We start from the raw sequence: 21,316 nt of genomic DNA, 5'->3' as shown, positions 1-21,316 counted from the left end.
GGGGCCAGAGGCTAGCTAGCTAATTATTCATAAACTTGAACCTCCAATAAAATAAAAACTAGCCTGGTCCAAAGAAATTCACCCTCCTCAGTGTTGCCATGGAGATAGGACCTAAACATACAGACTAGAATGTTTTTTCTTGTACCAGACCTTAAATAGGTTTAATTATGCTGTGAAAACGGCCTGTTTAACATGGGGGTCAATGAGAAACTGCTCTATTATGAAACCTGCCCCTAGTGGACACTCAGAGAACTGCATTTTTTGGCACTTCTTTATTGGATCAACCAGGAAGTCAGGGAGAACTTTGAATATATCGATCACTTTTTGTAATGTTCCTGCGTGCGACGACATCCATTTCTTTGTGTCCACTGTTAACATCAGATGAGTGTGAATCAGCGGCTGTAAGTGTGTCCGATAATATGTTGAATGTTGTTGAGCTGTTAGTTTCCCGTGTGCCTCTGAGCCAAAACAAAAGTCAAACGACAAAAAAAAAAAGCTCCAGCGTCCAGCTACCAACCTGCAGTGGCAAGCGTCTGAAGGGGGGACGGACGGAACAGAAGTCCTAGAGAAGAAGGAGGGAGCATACGGAGAACAGAGACGAGAGCGGTCTAGATACTCAGCAACCAATCACCAGCACCTCGATACTACTCCACATCCACTTCCTTGACTGAAACATGACACCATATTTCTTTCCTAGGTAAAATTCCTCCAGAAACTCAATAGCGCCCACACTTTAATTAGTGTTGTCTGCATTTCTAAGAGTATTTCTGCTTTACTGCCCTTTTCTTTCCACTCCTAGATCTGTGTGGTCAGATTTTGAAGTTAAACAGTCATTGAATTTTCCAGCGATGAGCATCTGTGCGTTGAAAATATGTATCTGAACGCTTTGACTCTGAGTTGAAGTCAAATGTTTCTATAAATCCAAGGTTAAAGAAATCAAGGTTGAAAAATTCCACGTTGAATAAAATCAGTGTTGAAAAAAATCAACGTTAAAAATTCAACGTTAAATTCAACAGTAAAAAATGAAATGTTAAAAATTCAATGATAAAAAATTCAATGTTAAAAAAACATCAAAAAATTTAATGTTAGAAAAACTGTGTTAAAAAATTCAATGTTAAAAAATCTGCACTAAAAAATTAAATGTTAAAAAGTTTTACATTAAAGAAATCAGCTTTAAAAAAATGCAATGTGAAAAAAATCAATATTAAAAAATTCAACATTAAAAAACAAAAAAATTCAACATTAAATTGTTTTATTTATGTTAAAAAAATTCAGCGATGAAAAATAAATGTTAAAAAACAGTTCTACGGTAAAAATGTCAGCATAACAAATTAAATTCTTTAACTTTGGATTGAATCTTTAACCTTCATCAATAAACAGTATGGAAGGAAATCTGTGTCGTCGGGTTTTGAAGTTAAAAACTCGTTAATTTCTAGCACTGAATATTAATGCAATGAAAATATGTATCTGAATGTCCTGACTCCGAATTCAACTCTTTATTTTTTAATGCTCATACATTTAACGTTGAATTTCCTAACACTGAATTTTTAAAACATTGATTTCTTTAACACTGAATTTTTCAACATTGAATTTTTCAACATTGAAGTTTTCAAAATAGAATTTTTCAACATTGAATTTTTCAACATTAAAGTTTTCAAAATTGAATTTTTCAACATTGACTTGTTTAACATTGAATTTTTTAATGCGGAATTCTTTAACCTTGAATTTATGAAAACGACAATAAAGACATAAATTTAGAGTCCTAATATTCGTATTCAGTGTTAGAAGTTCAACGACTTTTCAACTTCACAATCTGACAACACAGGCTTCCTTCCGTACTTTGACCCCCGCCCCGCCCCTCCTTACCTCCTGCAAACGCTGGATGTGTTCTCTGCAGGTTTCTAAGTCGCTGTCGCCGGAAACCACGATGAGTCCCAGAGGAATGGCTGCAGATACAGAGGAACAAGACAATTATCCAACAGCACTTTGATATCTACTTATACAGCTCTCGGCCCTCAAGACCCTGGGAGCGCCGCTCCTTTTTAATTCTCGGTCATCTGGCGGGGGGACCGACGTAGACCCGGGGATCCATGTGAATCTAATTAAATGCACGGTAGGACCGGACGATCAGGCGTGCTGCGGTTGCTTAGCGCCGTAATTGGGAACTGCTGAGAGCAAAATGTCAACTGACGCTTAAACTGTGGTCCAAAGTGCATCAGAGGGGCTGAAAATGATACCGCAACATTACCTGAGTGCATCCTTTTTGTGGCGGAAAGAAACGGCTTAGAAGAAAGTCGGAAGTCTTTTAATGCGAATTAAAAGTCAGGGGGGATTCAGGCCTCAGGGCTCTAGAATAATGTTTATAGACTGGCCCCGTATAAAATACCGCATTGTCCCAGAGATATGACATTTTTTGTAATATAAAAAATCTGGTGATGATGCTCAAAATTTTTAGGAGGGGTAGAGAATAAAACAGATTTGGACACAAACCGACAGACGTTCGATTCAAAAGTTAAGGGCCAAAATGTAAAAATTTGTTTTGGCGCCACCATCTGGCAAAGTTGCACTCCCTTAGGTCCTTATCAACAGGCCTGCCTAGTGTGAAGTAGATCGAATAAACGGTTGTTAAGTTATGTGAGGGACACTCAGACGAACTCAGACAAAAATTCCATCCTTTGTAGTTAAATGATGCTTTTACAGCGCCACCTATTGCTCAAATCGCACCATATTCGATACTGCGCTCCCTTAGGTCCTCATCAACACGCCTCTCTAGTGTGAAGTAGATCGGATAAACGGTTGTTGAGTTATGTGAAGGACACTCAGACAGAAATTAAGTACAATACAGTATATCAAAAAATGTTTGATCATTTATGAGTCTAAGTGCAGCCCTGTTAGAGATTCCAAGAACCTTTACTGTCAGGACCCCGTCTCCTTTAAATCTCTTCTAAAAACACACTTTTTTAAAAACCTGTGCTTTGAAAAAATTATAATAATGAAAGAGCGTAAACAAATCTGTGTGTTGGAGTAGAATTACAGCGTGACCATGTGCGGCACATTTGCGGAGGTTGTTGATGACACGGACACTGGACGTCTCCGCACCTGACGGTTTACGCGCAGTGAAAAAATTCAACTTAACCATGGTGTTTTTATTTTCTTAAATGAGCCCGACCCAGCTGGTTTGTCGTCACTAAGCGGACAAAGGTCGTCGGAAGAATAAAGACTGCTCCCCCGAGGCAGTGCAGGCCTGCCGCCCGCCCGCTGCACCGACGCGAACGCTGCTGGCTGAACATCACACGGCTCATTGTGCTGGAAGAGCTGTCAAATCCAGCGAGTAGCTCCTGAACCCACACACTCTCATTGATACTAAACGTCTCAGTGTGGAAAACAAAGACTGCACTGGGAGCGAGTAGGAGAAACACGGTCGGATTTCGAGAACAGCGTGTCGCCTATTCACTCTTTTGCTAATTCGCTACCTTCCAAACGCTCCTGGGAGATCACAAACATGAGGAACGGGGCGGTGGATTCACCGGTTGCATCTGGAAGCAATCGCCACACCGAACACTGCTGCATTCGTTTCATGGACTCTCGAAACTGACCTTTTCAAGTGGCACCCCAGGAGCAACTAATTGGTTGTTGTGCATGGTGATGGAGCATGCACAGTTTGTAAAGATAGCTCATATAAATACAAGCAGCATTCGGGGTTTTTAAAGAACCACACAACAGGACGTGGAGGAATGTTAAACGGCTTTTCAAAGACATTGTGCAATAGTTTTTAGAGATCAAGTGCAATAAGCCCACATTAGTCCGCCCAGTCATACATGCTGTACATAAGCAAACAGATATTCCTTCCTTCATAGTAAGATGATGCTACAGCACCACCTATAGGTCAAATTGCACCAATTTCGACACTGCACTCCCTTAGGTCATCACCAACACAAATGCCTACTGTGAAGTAGATTGGATAAACGGTTGTTGAGTTATGTGAAGGACACTCAGACATACTCAGACAAAAATTCCATCCTTTATAGATAAATGATGCTTTTACAGTGCCATCTACTGGACAGAGTGCATCAAACTTGACACTGCACTCCCTTAGGTCCTCATCAACACATCTGCCTAGTGTGAAGTAGATCGGATAAATGATTATTAAGTTAGGTGAAGGACAGTCAGACATTCTCAGACCAAAAGTCCTTCATTTATAGTTAAATGACGCTGCTACAGTGTCACCTACTGGCCAAATTGCACCAAATTCGACACTGCACTCCCTTAGTCCTTTGTCAACACACCTGCTTAGTGTTAAGTAGATTGGATAAATGTTTGTTACGTAATGTGAAGGACAGTCAGACATACTCAGGCAGAAATGATTTCCTTAATATTTATATGATGCTGCTACAGCGTCACCTGCTGGTCAAAGTGCAACAAAACAAACAGAAACTTCCATGTTTACTCAGAGGTCATATTTACACATGGCTACCAAATGCGGTGTCAACAGCACAGGGGATATGACATGTTTTGTGATATAGGCCCCGCCCACAGCATTTGTGCAACTTTGGGCAGCAGCTTTAACAAAACTGTATGAAATGTGAAAAATATGAAAAGGTTTCTCTTTCGAGCTTGGTCTAACAATTTTCTGTGCCAAATTTGGTGACGATTGCTCAATATTTGTTAGAGAAAAGTCAGATTTGGACACTTGTTCAAAATGTAAATTTTGTTGCTAGAGAAACAAAAAGTCAAATTTTACCAAATTGGACCCAGCCCCATCAGTACAGCAGTAAGTAGATCAGATGAACAGTTAACACGGACATTCCTTGCCTTACAGTTAGATTAGATGGTATTTATTATAAAAGTGCTCTATTGGGCGCCAAATTACGCTCTGAAGTGCCCTATTGGGAGCCAAAACATGTGCTAAAGTGCCCTCTAGGAGCAAAAACGCATGCTAAAGTGCCCTCTAGGAGCCGAAATACGTGCTTAAGTGTCCTCGTGGCAGCCAAAAAGTGTATTAAAGTGCCCTATTGGGTGCCAAAATGTGTGCTTAAGTGCCCTCTAAGAGCCAAAACGTGTGCTAAAGTGCCCTCTAGGAGCACAAACGTGTGCTAAAGTGCCCTCTAGGCGCAAAAATCTGTGCTAAAGTGCCCTCTAGGTGCCAAAATGTGTGCTAAAGTGCCCTCTAGGAGCAAAACGTGTGCTAAAGTGCCCTCTAGGTGCCAAAACATGTGCTAAAGTGCTCTCTAGGAGCAAAACGTGTGCTAAAGTGCCCTCTAGGAGCCAAAATGTGTGCCAAAGTGCCCTCTTCAGTGGCGAGGTCATGCTATATGTGCCCTTTTATTTCCTTTTTGCCCCTGCCCTTCAAAAAGTCTGTGCACCCCATCGTTTGTTGCCATAAACCATGACTTTAAGCTCTAAATGCTCCCGTTGGTCGGACAACACAAGTCATTGGTAACCCGTTCCGTGATCATTGAACTATATTCCCGTAGCTGTAAAAGCTCCGCCTGTTCTCTCTCCTCTATCCGTGTTTCAGAACATAGAGCCTCAGTGAGAGAGAGAGCCATGGAGATGACATAACCGCTGCGCCTCGGGGGCATGAAGTGTATTTTTACCATCTCCCTGAGTGTGACACATCCACAAGTTGAGAGCAGTGATTGATTTGCATAATGTGAAACAGCTCAAACTTCACATAGCGAGAACAAAGGATGAGGTCTAAAAAAATGATGGAAATGATATTTAAAACCAATCAACACGCTGGCCAAAATAAAGGAAAAAAAGTGAATTATTAGGAATAATATGAAATTTCCACTAAGGATTTAAGTCCCTTGATAGTTTACAATACATAGAAATGATATGTAAAACACGAAAAGACAAAGAAGCATCTCTACATCCACACCAATGTAAATAGTGGAGAGAATTCTAAAGCAATACATAAGGACGTTGTCAAGGGTAACAGCGCCACCCTGTGTCAAAACTCCAAACTAACATGAATATAATCAGTGTTGGCATGAGTTCAAATGCAGTAAATGATTTAATTTCTTTGTTTGACAAGGGACTGTTGTAATAAAAAACAGCTTTATCATTAAATTTCTTCCATTTTTGAGCCAAATCTCAAAATTGCCCTACAGTGTGAGTGTCTCAAGCACGGTTCAACACATAACAACTTTAATTTAATCAAAAGAAAAGCATAAAAATGTTGCATCATGATGTTAAAAGTGTCTTCTTTGGTAAATGCCGATAACTTAATGTATTTCATCCATGTAGTTCTAAAAGCGTAGGGGCTTGATACACGTTGTCATAGTAACCCAGGTGTGACACCATATCTTGAATTTAATCCGGCAATTTCGGAGACAACGTTATTTAGTTGACGGACCCCTTTAAAGGTCATGTGACCTCAGGTCCCCGAGGATAGGAGCTCTTGTCATTTGCCACCGTGGGCTGAGCGGCCAAGCGCGGTACTGCGTGCGGAAGCACATCCGCCCATTCGCTTCCATACAAACGGGAGAGAGGAGGTCCCCTCCGGGGAAAAAAAAGGTCTGGATACCAATCAAAGGCTCATAATTATCCTCAGACCCTCTACTAAAATAAAAGAGGTATTCATTATTTTAGGCCGAACCAAAATGGAGTTATGGGCAGGAGAAGGAGGGTGCACGTCCACGTAAAGGCCCAGTGTAAGGCTCCGGCAGAGGCGCAACTCTGCTGCTCACACTTTAAAACATGGTGTCCCGTGTTTTACTATTGTTATTTTTGTAAAATTATTATATATATATATACATATATATATATATATACATATATATATATATATATATATATATATATATATATATATATATATATATATATATATATATTATTTTTCCTGATCCTCTGAGCTTCTCTCCTCTCTGTTTGTATCATTCATGTCTCATCAATGCATGTTACTAATTCAGCTTCTTCCCCGGAGCTGTTTGTGCTTTGTCGTCTCGCAGGTCTCTGCTGATCGTGGTGGTGCCTGCTGCTGTGGCCCTGCATGATGCTTTCCTGCTGCTATTATCACTGTTACTCATATATGCTATCACTAGTTTAATAAACTATAACAATTGTAGCCATAAAAACATGTATGTCTCACTATATTACAGATGTTATTGCCACTACTCATCATTGATCATGTTTGCCACTATAATTATTATAATTTTCTGCTGTGCTTGTTTCCACTTTTCTGCTGTATTAACTGCCATAACATACAAGTCATATTCACATTGCTATAGATATTCTTATAGTTACTGTTAATCTTTAGTTGCTTGCATCTCTGGAAGTGTCTCTCTGTCTGTCTTTGTGTCTGTCTTTTCTCTCTCTCTCCGGTCAAGACATACGGGGGAATTGTTGGGTCTCTGTAAATCATAAATAAGTCATAGACACTCTATGACTTATTTATGATTTATCTATACCTACTCTAACTTTTGTTATGATTTGGCACTGTAAATAAAATTTAATTGAAATAAAACTTGTATTGAGCATCTTTTAAACAATCAACTTTGACTATACTGTGTTTTAACCGATAATAGCTAAAGAGACAGAGTTTTTACAATTATAACTTGTAGTAGGCCTATTCAAAAAATCTCAATACAGGATGATAAATATATAAATAACATATATGCAGTGTTTCCCCTACCATTATATCAGGGGGCGCAGTAATTGTATTTTCTGAATAGCGTCAGATCCCAACAGGAGTCATTTAAGGATCCCTTTCCTATAGAACAGCTCTTTACTTTGTCCTTTGTAAACAAACTAAACAGCCTTATGTTATTTATCTTATTTATCTTATTTACACGACAGCATGTAAATTCTGTCTCTACATGGTCCAATTCTCAGAAAACTCAGACAGCGTTAGAGATTAAAGATAAAAAACGAAACTGAAACTTATCACAGATCCTTTATTATTTAGTTTGAGAAGATGATTCACTCCTACAAAAAACCACTAAAACAGAATCAAACAATCTGAAATTCTTTCTTTATTTTGTTGTGCTTGAAACCATAAAGTGACTGTTTCTGTCGGAGAACGTTATTTGGACCTTTTGGACAATAATTATAGAGTTTGCATTGTGGCTGATTATTGTTGTATAATTGTGATCCTTCTGTCTGGTGTTTTCTGGTTTTAATGCCTTTTAACACTGGATAAATGGATTCATTTCTCCATGTGGGGACTGACCCTTTAATATGAACCCAACCATGATAGTGTCTGATTAAACACTGACTGGCTGCTAAAAAAAGAACATTCAGGCAACAGTGGAAACATGAAAACCATGATTCCTTTCATTTTTTGTCAGTGCTCGTACCCGCCCATAGACAATACTGCTGGTTATTACTGTGGTCGTATTTATTCATTTTTACATTTATTTACGTATTCATTTATTCCTTTTCTTGATCCTCGAGTCATGTTTAGTCCACCATAGGTCCTGTATTTACTCATTTATACACTGAAACAGTTAATTCCAATTATCCCCAATTTCCAGTTAATTCCCATATCCCATAAGTTTTGTATTTGGAATATAATTCCCCATCTTAACCTCCCATGGACAGCATTTCTGTATTTATTACTGTATTTACTTATTTATACATTTATTTACGTATGTATTTATTCATGTATTGATCCTCGAGACACATTTAATCCGCAGTAGCTGTATTTATTTATTCGTTCATTACCCCCAATTTACATATGATTCCCATATATTCCCATGGAAAAGTCTCCTACAGTGGAAATGAATATAATAGCTGCAGTTATATTCAAGATAGTGCTCAGGACTGGAAATTAAACTAATATTACTATTTTCTTTAGATGGTATTTTGGCGCATTTTAGTCAAGATACAAACATCTCTTGTTATTGTTATTTTAGCTTATTTAAATACATATATTACTTATGCCAACTACGTATGTGGACAACTTTTACTCAATTTACTAACTACAGAGATGTAAGACACTCATGAGCACACTGCTGCGGTCGAGACAGACTAGAGTTTGGCACTTCGGCACGGGCCAGTAAGTCCTCCCGCGCTCACAGGAACCAAAATGGCGGCGTCCTTAAGGGAGCCCACTGAGCAGCTTTTCCATAGGATTGAATGGGCGCCGTCCATTCAATTTTCCACGTAAAAATGAAAATGACGTAAAGTAAATTTAACCATCTAACCACTGGCTTACTTTAAAATGTCACCTGCCGATGCTGGATCGATTCCCGGGTCCAAACGCTCCGTTGAAATAAAACAAACAACAACGACCCGACATTTGAACAATTGCGATTGTCGGTTAGACAACTTTTTCATTCATAAGAATGAGGTAAAATGACAATTACGTTTTTGTTTTGTTTTTAAACTCAGATCTGTTCCAACAACGGGGAACACGGCACTGCGGTGTTGTAGAAATATGAGGCTCAGACCCGGGAATCATATTTCTAAAGGGGTTACGTCATGTCTGAACAGCCGGATAGCATCGTTGGCACCTCCGTAGAAGAGAGTAACCCTATGTCACTTGTCCACGCCCCCCTGTCAGAAATCAACTTTATATAGTGGGTTTTTCTGAGTTAAGGTGTGTAAATCCTTGGTTTACGTATGTTGATTAAGATAACAATGAACTCACAGTCAAGCTGTGAATAAGTGCTGGGGGGATAGTGGGGAGGGGTCAACATGAGGGTTGCAAACAGGGTCGATAACATGTACCGAGGTCATACAAAGTAGGTAGTGTGCCTGTTGTCATTGTTACTGGAGAGGTAGAGCTGGGTGTCATCCACATAACTGAGCTGGGTGTCATCCGCATAACAGTAAAAACTGTGTGCCCCAGGGCTCTGTCCTGGGGCACACCTGAAGTGACAGGGGGGAAGGCTGGGATGTGAAGGATTTGAGTTCGATGAACTGAGTGCAGCCTGAGAGGTAGGATCGGAACCAGTTTAGTGGAGTGTGGGTGACGCCGTTGGAACGTAATCTACTGAGGAGGGTGGGGTGGCTGATGGTATCAGAGGCCGCACTCAGGTCGAGGAGGATGGGGATTTACCGCCAGTCAAAGCTGGCAGTTTGTTTTCAGCGGAATGGGGATGTAGCCTCGTGCTAGTGTGCGTGTGTGTGTGCTTGTGTGTGTGTGTGTGTGTGTGTGTGTGTGTGTGTGTGTGTGTGTGTGTGTGTGTGTGTGTGTGTGTGTGTGTGTGTGTGTGTGTGTGTGTGTGTGTGTGCGTGTGTTTCCTCACATGCTTGCCGTAGTTTGTCCTTGTCGTAGTGCAGAGTCTCGTAGTCGGTCATACTGATCCTGCTGACTCTGACCCTCAGCCTCTCTGGGACCGGCTGCTGACTGAAACACAAAAAGGACAAGAGCGCGTTTACCAAGTCATTTTAAACCGCAGATCTTCAGTCCGGTCAGAGGCTCCGTCTTTGTGTACTCACTCGTTGAGGTGCGGAAGTGAGGTCCGCCGTTTGGTTTTCTGGACCATGTTCGCCTGGTTCCTGAGGCTGATGTGGATGACGGAGGGAGCGAGTCTGCACGGTTCGCCGTCCACCTGACAAGAACACAAGTTTACAGAATTACACACGGTTGCGTCTCCAAACAGACGGACACTTCACTGAACTACCCGATCCAAAATCCTGACCGTATTGTTTTAAGTACGGCTCCTCCTCTGTGATTCAAAAATGTTGGATTAAGGGGATGTTTCTGGGATTGGAAAGGGAAAGGAAACGGGTAGAAAGTTTCCAGTGAATTACAGAAAACTTTACGGAAAACTTTTGCAAGATACATTACAGTATAAAATATGGGAATGAATGGAAAAATATAGGAATTAAAAGAAATAGGGCAATTAACAGTAATATATGGGAGTTAAAAATGAATATATGGGAATTAATGGGAATACATAGGAATTAAAAGAAATACAGGACAATTAACAGTAATATGTGGGAATAAATAGGGAATATATGGGAATTAGTGGGAAATAAATATATTTATATATCGGAATTAATGGGAGTATATGAGAATTAATGGGAATACATAGGAATTAAAAGAAATACAGGACAATTAACAGTAATATGTGGGAATTAATAGGGAACATATGGGAATTAAATATATATATATATTGGAATTCATGGAAGTATATGGGAATTATTATGAATACAGTATAAGACTTAAAAGTAACATATGGGAATTAAAAGGAATATATTGGAAAAATTGGGAGTATATGGGAATTAATGGGAATATATTGGAATTAACAGGAATATATGGGAATTAAAAGAAATATAAGGAATTAATGGGGATATATGGAAATTAAAAGAAATATATTGGAAATACTGGGAATTAAAAGGAATATATTGGAATTAATGGGAATAAATATTGGAATTAACAGGAATATATGGGAATTAAAATTAATTTTGGGGAATTAATTGGAAAATATGGGAATTAATGGAGATATATGGGAATTGATGGGAGTTGAAATGAAAAAAACTGGTCAGTATATTATATAGTATAGATTATACTAACTGTATACTAACTGTATTTAACCGTGCACTGTGCATTCCTCCATCATTTGCTTGCTCTAGATGTAGATGTGATTTAGTGTACAGCGCAAACCACCAGAGGTCAATCTCTGCTCTCTATATTGGATTATTTTGGGTTTAGTCACAAAATACAGACTAAGCTGTGTGCACCATCTGCCTCAAGTAGCGTCATCTTAAACAAGTGATGAGGCAAGCGGCTCAGCTCTAAGCTTACGTTGTTTTGTTTTTAAACAAATACCGTCATCTGTACCTGTACTGGGAGAGGCTTTGTAGTGGTGAGGGTGACTTCTCTGCACTGGTTCAACCTCTCACCATGACCTCCAACCTGGAGAGTAGCCTACAAACACACACACACACACCCCCGCGCACACACGCACACGCACACCCCCGCGCACACGCACACGCACACGCACACGCACACACACACACACACACACACACACACACACACACACACACACACACACACACAATTTTTTAATTGGTCATTAGTCCAGCTTTTCCAACATTTCCCTTGTGGCATGGGATCCCCCAACAGATTCCTCATTATGGCTTTTAACTCGTGATTTTCAAACCTGCACAATAAAATGGATTTTTTTTTTTACTTGACTTTTAACATTTATTAAAATATGTGTACACAGCCTAGCTTGATTCTATCAGGCTAATGTTAGCTAGCTACAGAGTTGTGAGGGAACAAATTGTATCAGGCTAATGTTAACTAGCTATAAAGTTGTGAGGGAACAGATTGTATCAGGCTAATGTTAACTAGCTAAAGAGTTGTGAGGGAACAGATTGTAGCAGGCTAATATAAGCTAGCCACAGAGTTGTGGGGGAACAGATTGTAAGAGGCTAGCAAGAAAATGGATATTTTTGACGCCTTAAACCAAGTTTTGACTTAAAAAAATTATGATAGAATTTTTTAATTTTTGGTTATCAGCTGGAGCTACCAGGAAATACTTACCGTATTACTTATGACTTACTTAATATTTTATTGGGCAGAATATTTTTTATGCCCATTTGTTAAAAGAATCTTTGAAAGTTCTGGAAATACAGTTCAAATGTAAGTTTTTGAGTGCATAGTATGTGTTGTTGACATGATACTGAGCTCTGTTAATCATATCAATTATACTAATCACCACATCCGACACCCCGGGTAAGAGAACATTTATATGTATTCTAATCAAGTAAGAGACACAACAGGCAGCCAGTCTTCCTTCTGTGGTTGCCATGGCTACCAGGATACAGTGAGCTACATACCAGTGAAGTCATAGTGAACCCAATGACCTCGATATATCCATCATCATGGCGTTGGGGTTCAAAGTCGTGATGTTCACTGGGGTTTCCCCAAGGTGTAGTGCCTGCACAGTATCTGAACACACACACACACCAAATCATGATAAACATCTTTCCATGCAGTGACATTTGTGCTTAAAATTAAGTTTTGGTTTTGATTCTGGATGGATTTGCACCTAGGACTGTAAATTGTAAAATTAAACTTCAGGTAGAAGTGCTAATGTAAAGGTATGTTTGTCTTGGCTCAATGGAAGTCATGTTTAAAAAAAAACAAACATATAACCTCACGGCATGATATGTATCACGATACAGAGACCGCGATATGTTACTCGATACGGAGGCCAAAATATGTATGACAATAAAGAGGCCACGATGTGTATGACTATACAGAATATACAATATGTATCACGATGCAGAAGCCACGATATGTATCACGATACAGCGTCCACGATATGTACAGTATCACGAACAGAGGCCATGATATGTATCACCATATAGAGGCCACAATGTGTATCGCGATACAGAGGTCACAATATGTATCGCGAAACAGAAGCCATGATATGAATCACCGTATAGAGGCCACGATATTTATCGGGATACGGAGGCCACGGTACGTATCGTGATATAGAGGCCCCTGTATCGTGATACGTACCGTGGCCTCTGCAACGATATGTATTGCGATACAGTGGTCACGATATGTATCACGATACTGAGGCCATGATATGTATCATGATACGGAGGACACGACATGTGTCACGGTACATGGTAAAAGGGAGTATCAGTAATAATAGTAGTGGTATCACCTGGGGATGTTAAGGAAGACCAGACACTGCAGCTTCAAGTCCTGAACCTTTGATGTTAAATCTGTCCCGTCACACTGGAGAGAAAGAGAGATTTGAAAGGTCAAATGTTAGCTAGCTACAGAACTGTGAGAGAACAGATTGCATCCGGCTACTGTTAGCTAGGTACAGAGGGGGTCATCCCTATGTTCCCCAGTCGCATAAGCCTCTGCCTTCGTTGATTTAATTCAGCATTTTGTTAGGGTTAAGGGCTACGGTTAGGGGGTAGTGTTACGGTATATATATATATATATATATATATATATATATATATATATATATATATATATATATATATAGCCTATTTCCTGTGGAATTCAGCATTGATTGTGGAAATGTAACAGATCAGGAAACATCAGACCTTTCTAAAAAAGGGCCCAATGTTCCCCGATCACATGCAAAGCCGGAAACATAGATACGGGAACCGATTGTATCAGGCTAATGTTAGCTAGCTACAGAGTTGTGAGAGAACAGATTGTCTCAGGCTAATGTTAGCTAGCTTCAGAGTTGTGAAAGCTGCTGACAGCTAATTAACACAGGCCAGGCATTGTACACCTGAGAGCCTTAATGTGTATATTTATTCATTTTTTATTTCCTGTTGTTACACGCTGCTAGCTCCAGTTGCCTCTGCCAACCTGCAGTACTGACAGAGTGGATGCTGTATGTGTCTTTGTTTTTGTTGTTGTTTCTTGTTTCTATGTGACTGAGGCTGCAAACTGAATTGCCCTGTGGGGATAAATAAAGTTGTTTGAATTGAATTGAATTGAAAGAACAGATTGTATCAGGCTAATGCCAGCTAGCAACAGAGTTGTGAGTAAACAGATTGTATCAGGCTAATGTTAGCTAGCTACAGAGTTGTAAAAGAACAGATTGTAACAGGATAACGTTAGCTATCTAAAGAGTTGTGAGAGAACAGATTTTATCAGGCTAACGTTAGTTATGTTGCATTATGCTTGGGTCCACCTCTCTGCCCTCACCACTACCAATCAACATTTCCATACTTCTTTCTGTGCAATAAACCTGCAACCAACCATGGGTTTACATAATCCATCAACACTCTACTTTTCCCTCTGGTGTCATTTACATTAATTGACCCAATTCTAAAACCCTCTGTAAAACAAGAGAAGAAAAATAGATAGAGGCATGACCACCGTGAAAAACCAAACACACTCACTATGCATCCACTGAAGAAGAGAAGAGAGACAGAGATGGAGTGACTGTTTCTTTACCCATGACTGACTGCTTGATCGACAGCTACTCACCACCACTTTGATGTGCTTGGACAGGTCTTTGGAGCTTCCCATCAGGAAATCCGAGAATGCTGTCTGTATGAGACACACAGACACATAAACGTAAACAGACCAGTAAGCAGCATTGTCTCAGAAAATATTATGGAAACACTGTAAAGGATATTACACAGTTGTTATTAGTATAATTATCAGTTTCTATGACCCTGAAATAAATGAAAAATTCCATTAAGCGCCTTCTGTCACACTAACACAATTCGTTAGGCATTGAGCAAAGATAGAGAAATCTTTTAAGTGAGAGTGAGAAAGTTATTGTTGAAATCATTTACTTTTGACGAGCAGTTGAACTGATTTAAGTGAATGTCGGCCTTTTGCAGACAAATGAAGCCTTGTGGGGCTCAGTAAAAATTGATGTGGTGATAGCTCTTAGTGTTTGAGAGCTGCAACACTGTTTCAAGATGAATTTCAATTAATTTCTGTAAATATAGCAGCATTAGAGCACAGTAGCTAACCAGCTAGCTAGCCTGCTAATTCCATACATGCTGGTCACATTTTTGTCGCCTGATGAGGGACACCTTTGTTCAGCCTATTTTCTGTAATAAGTATAGCATGAAAATATGGTGGAATGAGCAAACTAGTTAGCAAGTTAGCTTAGCTAAAATTAGCCAAACTAGTGATTCTCTACAAAAGATACCACGCTTGCTTACTAAGTGCCATGTAGATGGCTGAAAAGTTATATATGCATACTGAATTTCTGCTTTGCTAACATTATATATTTACACAGCTAACAGCCACAACACACATATTTATCTGAGGCCTTCATGAACATTAGCTGATCTTAGCTTAGCTGTGTTCACGCCTTTTTTGCTGTCCGTCTGAAAAAAGAAATTTTATTGTCAAAATGTTCTTGAGATATGGGGCTTGCGATAAATGGGTCCAATCCGGCTGTTTAGTCGTGACGTAACGCCCTTTCAAAATATGATTTCCGGGTCCAAGCCTCGTATTTCTACAACGCCGCAATGCCATGTTCCCTGTTGTTTAAACAGATCTGAGTTTTAAAAAAATAATTGTAATTTTACCTCTGTCTTATGGATAAAAAATGTGTCTAACTGACGAAAGAGGTGATCGTAATCGTTTACATGTTCGGCCGTTGTTTTATTTCAACGGAGCATTTGGACCCGGAAATTATATTTTGAAAGAGTGTTATGTCAGAAATAACAGCCGGATATATACACCAGTGATTAACAGGCTACGGGAAAGTTCATAACCTGTGTTCACATCGTGAGGGAACAGATTGTGTCAGACTTATGTTAGCTAGCTACAGATTTGTGAGGGAACAGATTGTATCAGGTTAACGTTAGCTAGCTACAGAGTTTTGAGGGAACGGATTGTATCAGGCTAACGTTATCTAGCTACAGAGTTGTGAGGGAACAGATTGTGTCAGACTTATGTAAGCTAGCTACAGATTTGTGAGGGAACAGATTGTATCAGGTTAACGTTATCTAGCTACAGAGTTGTGAGGGAACAGATTGTGTCAGGCTTATGATAGCAAGCTAGAGATTTGTGAGAGAACTGATTGTATCAGGTAACAATAGCTAGCAACAGAGTTGTGAGGGAATAGATTGTATCTGGCTAATGTTAGCTAGCTACGTGAGTGTTAAGGGAACAGATTGTATCAAGCTAACCTTAGCTAGCTACAGAGTTGTGAGGGAACAGATTGTATCAAGCTAACCTTAGCTAGCTGGAGAGTTGTGAGGGATCAGATTGTATCAAGCTAACCTTAGCTAGCTACAGAGTTGTGAGGAAACAGATTGTATCAAGCTAACCTTAGCTAGCTGGAGAGTTGTGAGGGAACAGATTGTATCAGGCTAATGTTAGCTAGCAACAGAGCTGTGAGTGAAGAGATTGTATCAAGCTAACATTAGCTAGAATCAGAGCTGTGAGACAGATTGTATCAGGCGATCAGGTGCTATGTTCCCCGCTCGAGACATTTTATTGTCAGAATGTTCTGGAGATACGTGGTTTGTGAGAAATGGGTCAAATAGTTACTTCAGTGATTAACAGTCTAAGGGAAAGGTCATAATCTGTTCACTTCTCCCATTGTGCCGCAGTATTAAACAGAAACATTCACACTGATCTTTGACACTGAGATGCACTCACCCCAGCATAGAACATCTTATTCCTAAAACGGCTGTTAAACTTCTCTGGGTTGGCCTCTGAAACAACGACAGAGACCGAAGGTCAACAAAATATTTCAGATTTGCTTGAATAAAATGGAAATGTCTTCACAAATAAGCAATGTTACCATAATCTTTACACATCATTATTAATGTGAGCGCCTCGCAGTATATTACGCTGTGACTTATTTTTCATTGTTCTGTTTATGAATACGAACATACCTCTTGACTCGTGGAACTCTAGGGTCACATGGGCGTCAAATCCGAGACTGAAGTAATTGTTGAAAACATCTAGAGGAAGCTGAGAGAGAATACGTACAAACATTAAAATGTATCCCATCAATGTGTAAGAGTCGAGTCTAAGTGGCAACCCTAGATAACTCTTTGCAAGACTTGTTTCCGAGATACGTAAGTGCAGCAGGTGTGGCAAGAGGCATGCTAGCTTTTGAAGGTGCTACTCGGACCACACCACAGCGTTACACCATTCCAGCTGAACTGAACTGAAGTAACAAGAAGGAGCTCGGCGCTCACGAGGGGTGAGACCAGCATTGGCGCAACCATGTGGGAGGGAAGTCCAAACCGCTAATCCAGCAATAGCCTCCTACCTGGGTATTTTCACACCCATCAACTACTCTCTGGTATTTGAAAGCAACCAGGTTAGGACAAGTGATAAGAGCCTTAACGTTTAAACTCCAGACCAAGCCCCAAACATAGTGACTTGTTTCTAAATGTAATGCAAAACATAGCACCAATGGGCTCCATTCCTTTGGGATTGACTTTGGTAATCCACTTGAATGGACTTTACTATGAGAGGAGCTGGTACAGGGGCCAGTAGGTAAGTCTTTAAAACACTCTTTTAATAAACTCTGGGTTCACTAACTATGTTGTTGGTGCTTTGATTTCTGTGTAGGGACTCTTCTCATGCTGCTGCAGAGGTTTGGTGTTATTTTGAGCAGTATTAGTGGTTAAAAAATATGTCGTCACCATACTGTCCCAAGCTAATCAGTGTTAGCTATGTTCGGCTGTTAGCGACTCTCCCGGATTTCTCCGTTAATAGTTGTTACACAAAATAAAGCTTGCTTATTTTATGTATGTAAGTGCCGAAAAAAGACGCTTAACACTTCAATGCAACACTTAAAAATCTTGGATGGAAAGACTACTAATTAGCTGTGGATCATCTAAGCACTACAGTATCTGAATATGACGTACGCGCACTGACCTTATCAGTTTGCTGTTCGTCCGGTTCAGCCCCTGCACTGAGGTTTGGTTCAACCTGTAGATTCCATCTGTCCAGCTGGACAACAGCTCCGTCCTCAACATGGGACAGGATCTTCGACAGAGGTTCATCTGTATAGCCCTGGGGAAGAAGCACAGATACATAAAACACATACATCTGCACAAATAGAATATGAATACATTTTAACTTTTGAAACAACATAATCAACTTAAAACAATGGTTCCAGCCGCACTTTAGTTTGTGACTATGTACTCGCACAGGTTAGTTGTGTGTATGTGTTTGTTAGTGTTTGCACCCACCCCTCCCCAATTGAGGGTCCTGGCGAGGTCATTTCCTGTCCCGAGTGGTAACACGGCAACAGGAGGTTGAGGATTTAATGCCAGTTCATCAAGACAAGACAGGATCCAGCCCACCTGGTTCCACACACAGAATGACATGATATATTTCTATGCTGATGATTGCATTTGTTACACAGATTTGGTAGCCTGGCTATCCGGTTGTTAAGTCTGACGTAACACCCTTTCAAATTACGATTTACAAACACTCTGTTGAAACAAAACAGACAACCGGCAAACATGTGAACAATAAAATTACAACTATGTTGTTTTTTAAAAACTCAGATCTGTTCAAACAACGGGGAACACGGCATTGCGGCGTTATAGAAATACGAGGCCCGGACCGGCTTGGACCCGGAAATCATATTTTGAAAGGATGTTACATCACGACTGAACAGCCGGATTGCCAGACCAAGTTCAATCGTAGATTGCATTTTGGTCTTGGAAAAATGCTGTAATTTTCTTCTGCACAAGAGGTGGGCGTAGTTCAAATGGCTGCACACGACTGGATAGTCCTTCAACCAATCAGACCAACGATTCAGATGGCGTGCTCCGTTCGTTTGGCCACCAGCGGGGCTAATTGGTAGATTCAACTTTTAACAAAATCAGTCGGCAGTAAAGCAAACATCCTTTCTTTGGAGGAATTGCTCCAGGACGAGTTGTCTGCTCTTTTTTCAAAGTAAACATGCCACTGAAATCATTTAAAACTGCAGCAACTGCGCTTCGGCGGCCACCATGTTGGATGTAAATTGTAAAAGAAAAATTGCTTGCGACGCTTCTCTGTCGTCATCGGGTTTAAACAGCCGATAGTGCGCCAGGTGAAAAAAACACGCTTGGTGATTGGATCCAAAAAAGTGAATAGAAAACAAGCGCAATAGACCTGCGCTTTTCCTGAACCCTGTGCAGAGCAAATTCAAATCGTCAGCAGATACCCGGTCTACAGATTCGGTGCAATGTTTAACCATTTTTGACCACTTGAGAATCGATCAAAAATCCCTTCAAAATCCCATGTTAAAGGTTGAATATGGAGAATGAGCAGAACACCACCATCTAGTGTCTCAAGATCGTAGTCGCAACAACAAAAAATAATTCCAGCAGTCGGGTTGCCAGGTTGTTGCCTAGTTGTGATCAAACAGGGGAACTACTTATTTGGACTAATCAATTAATTTACAACAGTATTTAACGTTAGCCAGTCTTCAACTGGAAGTCTTTCTGTGAGTGCTGTGGAATCCATTAATTAGCTCTCAACTCAGAATGATTCATTGTTTCTGTAGCAACAACGGACAACAACTATAGTAGCTGCACCAAACAACAGACAACCCTGGCAACCAGCAACGCCCAACGCTATTGGCTGCTACAAGTCGTTGTCAAACGAGGCAAATTTAAATTCAGACTAAATAGATTTTTTTATGGAAAAGCAATACTTTCATTCTGTACCCTTCAAAATCCCTTGTTGGTGTATTATTTAAAAAAAGTATATATATATATATATATATATATATGTATATATATGTATAGTTTTTAATCTAGATTCTACATACAACCTTTAATAAAAAATTTGCAGATATCTGCAAGAATTGCATTTTTTGGCAGCAAGATGACATGTCGGTTTTTCCCTCGCCAAATTGTACCTTTGGAGCGTTATTTTGCCCACATCCCAACAAGCTAGCATGACATGATGGGTATCGATGAATTCCTTAGGTTGTGTTTCACATAATAACAGTCACTTCACTCTGGATTTAAAAGTGAGCCTGCTACACGCTCTAAAAGACAGTAATGTTGAGGAGTGGAGTGGAAACGTCCGAGCACTGCTATAAAATCATGATATATCAATATTTTTTTTTAAACAATTTCATAAATCTCTTAAACAACTTCTAACCTGCTGAAAACTACCAAACATTCAATCATTTTCAGGATTTGATCCTATTGATAGACAATTTTATCAATTAAATTTAAATTATTTATTACAAAAAAACACAAAATATGTTTTATTTTCCATATAATAAATAGTAGGTTGATGAAACTTTGCTGGGGATTAGAGTCTTGGATTTGGCAAAGTTTGGCAAAAAATGGATTTGATTGCATCAGTATTTTTTATGCAGTTCAAGATACTGACTCTGGACACTTTTTACTATTTATTAAATGGAAAATAATTCATTTTTGTGTTTTTTTTGTCATAAATAACTTAAGTTTTTAATAGTAAAACTGTCATTCAAAAGGTTAAAATCCTGAAAATTATTGAATGTTTGGTAGTTTTGAGCAGGTTTGAAGTTGTTAAAGAGATTTCTGAATTTATTTATTTTTTAAATATTGATATCTTATGATTTTATAGCAGTGTTTTGTGCGTGGACGTTTTCAGCCACGAGGGGAACCAAAGGGGGCAAAATGCATCACAAGAGTATAAAAGACATGTCAGAGTAAGTAACATTGGATTTCACAACTTTGGCTAAAAATAAAAGTTCTTACCAAAATTTATGCAAAAAACTATAACACAGCCAAAATTACCTCAAATCTTTTCTTAAAAACTTGCAAAAAATGGTCCTTTTTCTATTGTTTTAGTATTTTTTAAAATATATATTTTAGGAACTGTATGTTTCATTGTATTTCTTGTATCCTGTCAAATCTATTTTCTGTCTAAAGTTTCTATCCTCTGTGCCGCGTAAAATCAGGTGAATGAACATGTGTTATAATGCATGTG

At 39.5% G+C, this 21,316-nt stretch overlaps 1 protein-coding gene across 4 annotated transcripts in view; it reads right to left on the bottom strand.

The window, feature by feature from the left end:
- The window catches only part of LOC310964935 (diacylglycerol kinase zeta-like), a 130,877-nt gene that overhangs the window by 67,419 nt on the left and 42,142 nt on the right, over positions 1–21,316 (bottom strand). For all 4 annotated transcript variants that reach the window (XM_083938263.1, XM_083938260.1, XM_083938262.1 and 1 more), the window contains 11 exons: positions 18,583–18,696; positions 18,266–18,403; positions 17,269–17,347; positions 17,030–17,085; positions 14,885–14,947; positions 13,587–13,660; positions 12,748–12,859; positions 11,741–11,827; positions 10,393–10,505; positions 10,200–10,300; positions 1,867–1,946 (listed from right to left, as the gene is read on the bottom strand). In XM_083938263.1, the coding sequence (XP_083794389.1) occupies positions 1,867–1,946; positions 10,200–10,300; positions 10,393–10,505; positions 11,741–11,827; positions 12,748–12,859; positions 13,587–13,660; positions 14,885–14,947; positions 17,030–17,085; positions 17,269–17,347; positions 18,266–18,403; positions 18,583–18,696 (1,017 nt within the window). The remainder of the gene's footprint in view (positions 1–1,866; positions 1,947–10,199; positions 10,301–10,392; positions 10,506–11,740; positions 11,828–12,747; positions 12,860–13,586; positions 13,661–14,884; positions 14,948–17,029; positions 17,086–17,268; positions 17,348–18,265; positions 18,404–18,582; positions 18,697–21,316) is intronic.

This window comes from Echiichthys vipera (assembly GCF_963691815.1).
Source record: "Echiichthys vipera genome assembly, chromosome: 23".
NCBI lineage: Eukaryota > Metazoa > Chordata > Actinopteri > Perciformes > Trachinidae > Echiichthys > Echiichthys vipera.
Note: the sequence above shows the minus strand (reverse complement) of the source record. Positions and strands in the feature narration are given on the sequence as shown.